Raw genomic sequence first — 9470 nt, forward strand, 5'->3', positions numbered from 1 at the left:
TGGGGCCTGGGGCAAATTACTCTATAACAGCAGGTTAATTAGATAAGACCCAAATTACATGAGCAAAGCTTGCAAGCCCAGCAATTTGAAGGTTAAATGTTGTTTCAGAGGTGGGGAGGGCTTGATCTCTAGCTCAGCATAGAGAAAATGACTTCTTGCTCCCAGGCAAGCCAAACCCACGAATTAAGCTCTTGACTGCCCATCCACAAGCCCCAGTGCCAAGCACATATAAAGGCACCTGCCAGTCCTCACTACAACTAGTGAACCTTTTGGGATTTTGCCTTCCTCCCTCCTGCATCTAAGCTTTGTCTCCAACAGCAACATGAGCCGCCAATTCACCTGCAAGTCAGGAGCTGCCACCAAGGGGGGCTTCAGTGGTTGCTCGGCTGTGCTCTCGGGGGGAAGCTCATCCTCCTTCCGGGCAGGGAGCAAAGGGCTCAGTGGGGGCTTTGGCAGTCGGAGCCTCTACAACCTGGGGGGAGCCCGGAGCATCTCCCTCAATGTGGCCAGTGGCAGCGGGAAGAGTGGAGGCTATGGGTTTGGCCGGGGCCGGGCCAGCGGCTTTGCTGGCAGCATGTTTGGCAGTGTGGCCCTGGGGCCTGTGTGCCCAACTGTATGCCCACCTGGAGGCATCCACCAGGTTACCGTCAATGAGAGCCTCCTGGCCCCCCTCAACGTGGAGCTGGACCCCGAGATCCAGAAAGTGCGTGCCCAGGAGCGAGAGCAGATCAAGGCTCTGAACAACAAGTTCGCCTCCTTCATCGACAAGGTGGGTCTTCCAGGACCTGGGGAACCTGTGAACAGCCTTCCTCTTCTCTTCTTGGAACGTAAGGTTTTGTTACAGAAGGAGAGATTGAGGTTAAATGTGAGGAGGCCTTTACTGTGGACAAGGTAGGCACAACCCATCAACAGGGTGACCAGTATAAGGTTCTCTGTGTTGTCTTTCCAGAGAGAAAACAGAGGCAGGTCAATTTCTACTGGCAGAGGCTTCTCAGGGCTCCCAGCAGGAGATGTGGTCCTTCCTCTTGAGGGCTAGCTTGGTGCCATTGCTGGGCCTGCAGGCCGTGTGCAGAAAAGGCCTGTGAGAGACAGTCTCACCCAGAATAAGCAGGGAAGCCTGTCCTCCCCTGGCATGCTGTCCTGCCCACTAGTCACTTGCCCAGCGGATCAGGAGCAGCAGGAAGGGGCCACTTCAAGCCCTCTGATTCATGGATGTCTGCTGTGGGCATTTGCTCCAGTTAGTTGAAGACTTTCTTGAGAGGCAGAAGAGGGCACTGGGGAAGGGGACTCCACAGTGCTCTTGCATCACCCCTGGCCAGTTGCGTGGCTCTGGGAAGGTTATTTGCCTGTCTGTGTCTCCATCTCCTCATCTCTAAAATGGGGATAATAACCCCTGTCTTGGGGTTGTTGTCAGGCTTGTAAAAGAAAATGCAGGTGAAGATCTTGTCATAAGCCTGACACACACTAAGTACTACAAAAATGATTGTGATTGTGACTCTCCTTTCTTATCTCCAGAAGGTGGGGGAGGGATGCTTCGGGGAGGAATCAAAGGTGTCTAGAGACCTGAAGAGATAACACAGTCCAGATAGGCCCCCGACTTCTGGCAGAGAATAAATAATTATCCCTATTGTATGAGTCACAGAAGGCATGTAGGTAAATGGCATTCCCAAGGTCATTTGGGGAAAGGGAAGGGTGAGGCTGGACCCTCAACCTTTTGCCTCCAGACCCAGAGGAGGAGACTGGAGGGGTGTGTTGGCTCTGTGACAGTCAGGCACTAAGGACTGGTCAACCCGGGACAAAGCCTATGGGTGAGACGGTCATGTGGCCATCAGATCTTAGCTAGCTCCTGCAGCTCAGACTTCCTGCCTGGAGGAGTCCCTGCTGCCCGCGGCTCAGCCTCAGGGGCTAGGACTGGCTCTGTGGCTTCTTATTCTTCTAAGCCTTTTCATATCTGGAAGATCAAAGTGTTCTGAGTTGGGGTCTGGCGGATGGGAGTGGACTGATTCTTGGCTCAGGTGGTCAAAACCTTGAGGGATAAAGTCTGGAGACATGGGAAGAAAGATGAACATGAGGACAGTCACATCTTATTTATAAAGATGGTTTGCCCAGAGGGAGGGGAAGGAGGCTGAAAGGCTCGGACAGTTCCCAAATTATTTCAGTCTCCAGAGCTCAGTCCCTTAACCTCAGGCAGCCAGAGAAGACGGGTAAATCCTTTTGGCATCCAGATGTGTTCAGTAGTGCAGGTGTGTATTGTGGTGTCTCAGATGCAGGGTTTACTCTGTGGTTAATGCTCAGCTTTGTAGATCACATGAAAATTCAGGACTGATTAAACCAGACCAAATGCTGGATGATGGGCTAGAGACAAATTTTCAGGGAATAATTCCATCTCAACACTGATTCTTAGATAGTTTTCCCATGTCTTGTGTTTCTGATTTGGAGGAAGACAACCTTATTCGAACAGTAGCTGTGCTCATGTAGCTTAAGGGAAGTCACATTTTAAAAAACTGTGCTCCCCATCCCCAAAAACCAAACAAGAGGTGTGTATGGACCACTCCTTCTGGTCGGTTTCCTGGCTCAGTGAGAGGCTGCAATGGGATCAGGAGCTCCATCTGTCCATCGTGTTCCATGTGTCGTGCTCGTTGTAGAGATCATTCTGGGGAGCAGGACCAACGAGGGAGAGGAGAGGCTATAAGCAAAGATGAAGCTGGTGCCTGCTCCAGGCATTTAAAATCCCTAGAAGCCCTTGGCCCAAGCCTTAGTGAGCTCTGATATGCCCTGAAATGAAGAGCAGACTTTGTTCTTCAGGATGGTCAACCTGTCCAGAATGATGGACCCATCCTGGCTTCTCTGCTGGTATTTTCAATCACAGCCATGCCCTGAGTTGGTGCAGCCATGGTGGGCGCTGGGTGATTGGATGCACGGGTTACAGGGACACGTGTCTAGGTTCAGTTCCGGGCTCCACTGCTTCTTAAACTGTTGGGCCTTGGAAAGAAGCTAAGTTGCTTTGCATCTCAGTTTTTTCTCCGCGGCAGAGAGTAATGATTTGTCTACCTCCTTCAGCTCTAGTGAGGAGAAAATGCAGATAGAGGCTTTGCACAATGCCCTGTGAGAGACACGTGTGACTATTACCACAGGGGTTCAGCAGTTTCCGGGATTTGGGTTCCAGGTCCGGTTCCTGGAGCAGCAGAACCAGGTGCTGGAGACTAAGTGGGAGCTGCTGCAGCAGCTGGACCTGAACAACTGCAAGAACAACCTAGAGCCCATTCTCGAGGGCTACATCAGCAACCTGCGGAAGCAGCTGGAGACGCTGTCCGGGGACAGGGTGAAGCTGGACTCAGAGCTGAGGAATGTGCGGGACGTAGTGGAGGACTACAAGAAGAGGTGAGCAGGGGGAGACCCCCTGTAACTGGACAACTGCTGCTGTCCCTCTGAGGGACCCCTGGCAGTCACCCCAGCTTAAACATTTTGGAGGTCGGTGGGGGGCATTTTTCTTGGTCATACCAAGCAGAATCACCCCAACAAAACTCTGGCACTCGCTCTCTGCTCCTCCAGCCTCTGGCCTGACTCTTAGGACAAATGCCCAGTGAGTTGGGCAGTGGGCAGAGGGTTATCTCTGGTTCTGGGTTTAGGGACTGTTTGGGGAAACCATTCACGTTCTCCTCCCATGTAAGAGGAGGGTTAAGTGCATCTGGTTCCAAGACTGCTCTCAGGGGTAACTGAGAAAATGCAGGTTGAAGCACTTTGTCCTTTGCAAAATTATACTCAAATTTGGGGAGGGCAGTTCACATCTTGCTTCCTCTGAAAGTTCCATAGGGCATTCGCTCCATGTGCTCCTTCCTCATTTGCCAAGTTGGATCTTCAACAGTCTCATTCTTCCAAACTAGTTAGCATGTTCCCTCCTCCAGAAAGCCTTCCTCAACTCACCCCTGCCCAGTACTCTGCGGCCCCCAGCACCTGTATCTTCTGATGGATATGCTACTCCTTGCTCAAACTCTGCCCTGTGCAAGCAGGAGCTTTTAGTGAGAGATATTAACCAATGGGCCCTCGCATTCCCACAGGTATGAGGAGGAAATCAACAAGCGGACAGCAGCAGAGAACGAGTTTGTGCTGCTCAAGAAGGTGAGAGGAAGGCAGGCCCTGAATCCTGGGGGCTGGCCTGGGACCTGGAGGAATGGAGCCAGCTAAGGTGCTCTGTTAGCCCCCCTTGAGGTAAACTGATTCAGGAAGAGTGAGGTGAAGGCAGAGAAAAGCTTGATGAAAGACTATCCAGAAAAAAGAATGAAAAGACAGGGAGAGTGCCGGTGAGAGGACGCCTGACTGCATGTCCAACGGGGCTGTGGTTCGAACACGGAGAAGAATACAGAGGACAAGACTCAGGGGCTCCCCTGCAGCCCTGGGACCCGGCTCAGACACCACAGGCACTTCAGATTCCCAGAGTGGGGTGGGGTGGGGCTGGGCCTTTGCTCCTTTATCTCCTTTCCCAAGGCAAGGTGAGGAGAAGAGAGTGACTCCTTCCTCACGCAGGGAGCCAGGCAGGGGTGGCTGCTGCCTTCTTGGCTGTACTGGCAGTGATGGGGGATGGCGGGGGCATCTTTCAGGATGTGGATGCGGCTTACGCCAATAAGGTGGAGCTGCAGGCCAAGGTGGAATCCATGGACCAGGAGATCAAGTTCTTCAGGTGTCTCTTTGAAGCCGTAAGTCTGTCTGTCCACTCGGTTCATCTGGGGAAGGCTGGTGGGTTAAACTTTATTCTAGGGGCTGCGGGAGACATGGAGGCCCCAGCCCTCAGTGAGACCCCTCAGTTAGCCATCCATCTCCTGCATCAGCCTTGCAAGTCTCCTCAGTCTCCACCCTCTGAGCGGGAAGGGAATGGGCCAGGCCCTTGCTACATGGCAGTGGAAATCTGTCTGGGCCCAGCAGGGAACTTACTTTGCTACAAAGCAAACAACCCTGGAAGGCAACAGCCCTGGGTTCCAGCCTCCAAGATGGCATCACCAGAATTTGCTCATCTTGTGTGAGGGAGGTGGTTGGCCTCTGACAGTGGCTGAGCTGAGAGACCATCCCTATGTCCCCTGCAGGAAATCACTCAGATCCAGTCCCACATCAGTGACATGTCCGTCATCCTGTCCATGGACAACAACCGGAACCTGGACCTGGACAGCATCATCGACGAGGTGCGCGCCCAGTATGAGGAGATCGCCTTGAAGAGCAAGGCCGAGGCTGAGGCCCTGTACCAGACCAAGGTGAGCTGGGCTGAGGCGGGGCCAGGGTGGGTGATGCCAGCAGGCAGCAGATGGGGACAGATCGTGCCCAGAATAGAGGCAGTGTCCTGGTAAGTATCTGTTGTGTTCTGACCCCGAGATACATGCACTCCCACGACACGTTCATGACTCTGCACTTTGGGGTCCCCAGTTCCAGGAGCTGCAGCTGGCAGCTGGCCGGCATGGGGACGACCTCAAAAACACCAAGAATGAAATCTCGGAGCTCACTCGGCTCATCCAGAGAATCCGTTCAGAGATCGAGAATGTGAAGAAGCAGGTGAGAGCACCTTGGCCTTGGCCTGTGGTCAAGTGCAGGGAAGCATGAGTGGAGGGGAGATGAGCTGCTGAGAACATCGGCTTCCCAGATTGCTGCCTGGGAGAAGAGAGGAGACCAGTGAGGTCGCTGCCTCAAACACCTGGAGCAGGACGTCCCTGGGGGCTACTGATCTCTGACTCACTCCAAGGACCTCGGCCTCGAAGCCCCTCCTTAGGAAGCCTCCTCGGCACTGGGCTAGGACCTCCCCCCAGCGATGTGCCTTCCTTGCACCTGTGCTTCCCCGTACTTGTCACACTTCCTGTTATTACTGACACTGCCACTAGACTGAAAGGGGGCAGGGAGCTGGCCACTTTGTGCCCTGTTTCCCCAGCATCTAGCACAGTGCCTGGCACATAGTCGCAGCTTGATAAACATCTGTGGAGTTAATGACTGAGATGGAGAAATGGGCTCAGGGAGCACCCATTAAGTGCCTTGTTAAGGACTGGCTAGGGACTGCTCCCAGGAATATAGGATATAGCCTCGGCTTGTAGGTGAGGCACAAGATGTACATATATGATAACAATGGCAGCGGCACCTATTCTTGGACCACACTTCATCGTCACCAAGACCCTGAGAGGCAACAGTTGCCCTCGCTGTTGTTACAGATGAGGAAACTGAGGCTCAGAGAGGATAAGGGGGTTACACAGCTGGTAAGTGGCAGAGCTGTGATCTGAATCAAGGTCTCCTGACTCCTGGTCCAGTGCTCCTTCTATTCTCTTGTGGGCTTTAACACTTAGTTGCTTCGTGACCTTGGACAGGTTACTTCTGCTCACATCACAAGGTGTTGCAAGGACTAAATGAGCTAACTTATGTCAATGGTATGTACAATATTGAGCATGGTGCTGGCATACACTAAGTGCTTGGCAAATAATAGTTGCTCCTGAGGTATGCCCTTCCTTGTCCCCCTCATCTGTGGTGCCATGCTCCTGGGCAGCTGCTGCCCTTGCGTCTGCCAACACAGTGTATTCAACCATCTCTCCTCCCTGACCTAAACAACTCAAGAGCATTACTGTCATTCATTTTGTGCCCTTGGTACAATATGGCTGAATAAATGTCTTTATGCTGAACTAAAGTGGTGCTCAGGAGGACAGGGCTGCATGATTTCCATCACCCACACATCCAACACAGGGAATGGGGCTACAGCTAAGGAGGGATGCGCCAGCCCCAGAACAGGCTCTGGCTGCAAAAGAAGTGTGGTGGTGTGTAGGGTGGAGACGGGCCTCTCTCTAAGGACCCAGAGGGATTTGGATATGGATAGCCGCAGTGGCTCCTCCCAGTTTTTCGACCTCACCAATTCCTTCCCTAGGCTTCCAACCTGGAGACGGCCATTGCTGATGCTGAGCAGCGGGGAGACAATGCCCTGAAGGATGCCCGGGCCAAGCTGGACGAGCTGGAGGGCGCCCTGCACCAGGCCAAGGAGGAGCTGGCGCGGATGCTGCGTGAGTACCAGGAACTCATGAGCCTGAAGCTGGCCCTGGACATGGAGATCGCCACCTACCGCAAGCTGCTGGAGAGCGAGGAGTGCAGGTAGGTGGGGCGTGCCCAGGCAGGAGGACCCCAGGGGTTTGGGAAGACCCAAAGGAGAAACCCTAACACATCTCAATCCAGAAGACACGAGTTCTTAGGAAGTGGTGGAGTGATAAGGATAGAAATAACGATAGTAATTAATAATACTACCATGAGTGGACATGAGTATCCACTCATAATAGACTGTGAGAGCTTGCTTAGGCACTGTGCTATGTGGTAAGCTACACAGATTTGCTCATTCTTCCCGGGCATACTAGAAATATCCACCACCCTGCTCCCTGCAAAAACCCATTACTCTATTAAGCATTCTTGTTCTCTCTTCTTCATCTGTCCACGTGCAACATGGGCTTGTTGAGGGTGTGCTGGGGCCGCCACCCCAGCTTCCCCAGGGCTCTACAGGGATGGGCAGGCTGGTGTGTGGACCTGACACATGGGAGGTAGATACACTGCCCCCATGTGTGCACCTCTTGTAAACTGTTGTCTAACTGTCTGGTTACCCCAAAGATTCGGCGGTAGTCTCCAAAACTTCTCAGGCTCTATTTATATCAAAGAAACTTTGGAATTTCAACAGGTGCCTGTTGGGTTCAAAAACCCACATCAGGCTGGGGACCGCAGTAGCTTTGAAGAGACTGTGAGCTGAATGACTTCTCTCTCTTATTTTATTTCTCTCCTTAACAGGATGTCAGGAGAATTTCCCTCCCCTGTCAGCATCTGTAAGTATTTGTATGGTTTGACCTAAAACTGTAAAATCTGCAGACTGGAAAGGACCTTAGTGACACCCTGTGTGTGTAGATGAGGGATCTAAGAACCAGAGAGGGAAAAGTTTTGCCTGAGATCACAAAGCCAGATGGCAAAGCCATGGCCAGAATCGGCTTTCCTGACTCCCAGGCCAGGCCTCCTTCATTCTTATCCCTCCGACTTTCTGTTCCTAGGGGATGGCAGCAAGAGAAAGCTATTGTCATGGGAAAACAAGGGTCATGTGGCAGAAAAATGATGCATGGGTCTGTGTGAGGCTTAGGGGGTCAGGTTTGCAAACTGCAATCAGACCTGGGCTTGGGAAGTAGGGAGGGCTGAGGGAATGAGAGAAAGAGGGATCTCAGAGGTCAAGCTGGCCATGTCAGATCACTGCATTGCTTAGCGGGGCTAAAAGAGTTAAACCAGAGCTTGGGAAAGATGCCTGCTGTGGGACAGCTAGCAGGAGGGAAAGATTGGAGGCTGGAAAGTTTAGCAAAAAGGTTAATAGAAAGGGCAGTGGATGGGTGTTCAGGAGGACAGATAGGGGTATTGGTACCTGGATCAAGGAGTTGGGCCACTGAGCATTAATGGGGCAAGACTCAGCCAGACTGGGTATAAGCCGAGCAAGCCAAGGTCAGAGCACAAGGGAAGCTATCTTTGGTACATTCTCCCCAGGGGGAGGGAGCGGTGTGCGCCTCCCCCCTCAATTCCTCGAAGAAGAGCCCTGTCTGCCCTGGGTAAAGGAGGCCTCCCCAGCTCTCTGCCTGAGTGGGTGTTGGCTTCGGCTCCTCCTGCAGCCATCATCAGCAGCACCAGTGGCGGCAGTGGCTATGGCTTCCGGCCCAGCACAGTCAGCGGCGGCTACGTGGCCAACAGCAGCAGCTGCATCTCTGGAGTGTGCAGCGTGAGAGGTGGGGAGGGCAGGAGCCGGGGCAGTGCCAGCGATTACAAAGACACCCTGGGGAAGGGTTCCAGCCTGAGTGCCCCTTCCAAGAAAGCCAGTCGGTAGAGAAGACTGCCCCGGGCCCTGCCTCATTCCATGACCTGGCTCTGGATCCCACACTGTACTTCCCACAGCCCACTCTCAGCTCCATCTCCACACTGCTGGTCCTGCTCCCATACACCTGGCACTGGCCTTGGCCACCCAATTCTCCAAGTCTGTGTCTTCCTGAGCCTGGGAAGGCCTGGATGACCAAACTTGGTGAAATTCCTCTCTGCACACACCGTATTCACTCCTTGGCTGCGGTCCCCCGGCTACACCACCAGCCCAGGTCCTGGCTCCCAGCTTTCCTCCTCTACCCCGCCTCTGGCTCAGTTGCTAACTACTCTGCTGTGCTCCCTGGGTCTCTGCCCAAGGCCCTGCACACACTGAGGCCTAGCATAGCTCCTGCCTATGCTAGGAGCTGGCTCTATGTTCAAGAAAAGGAGGACTGAAGGACAAACAATCAAGAGTGGCCCAGTCCCCACCCCTACATCTAGCTCAGTCTCAGATCTGAGTGGGACCAAGTGCAATTCAAGGCCTTTTTCTCCACTCACCTGCACCCAGAAGCAGAGAAGAGCAGGACTGTTCAGTTTTCCTTTGTTCTTAACAGCCTTCCTCTGTTGCATCCTCAATAAACAGCACAATCTGA

The 9470-nt window shown here is 53.2% G+C and overlaps 1 protein-coding gene across 1 annotated transcript; it reads left to right on the forward strand.

The window, feature by feature from the left end:
* The first annotated feature begins 259 nt into the window (after positions 1 to 259).
* Positions 260 to 9470, forward strand: KRT71 (keratin 71). Its single transcript, XM_033221988.1, has 9 exons — positions 260 to 769; positions 3167 to 3381; positions 4059 to 4119; positions 4599 to 4694; positions 5079 to 5243; positions 5413 to 5538; positions 6884 to 7104; positions 7783 to 7817; positions 8637 to 9470. Exons 1-9 carry the CDS (start codon positions 323 to 325, stop codon positions 8846 to 8848), a joined length of 1578 nt encoding a protein of 525 aa, XP_033077879.1. The 5' UTR covers positions 260 to 322; the 3' UTR covers positions 8849 to 9470.

Source organism: Trachypithecus francoisi, unplaced genomic scaffold (genome assembly GCF_009764315.1).
Source record: "Trachypithecus francoisi isolate TF-2019V2 unplaced genomic scaffold, Tfra_2.0 Lachesis_group11, whole genome shotgun sequence".
Classification (NCBI taxonomy): domain Eukaryota; kingdom Metazoa; phylum Chordata; class Mammalia; order Primates; family Cercopithecidae; genus Trachypithecus; species Trachypithecus francoisi.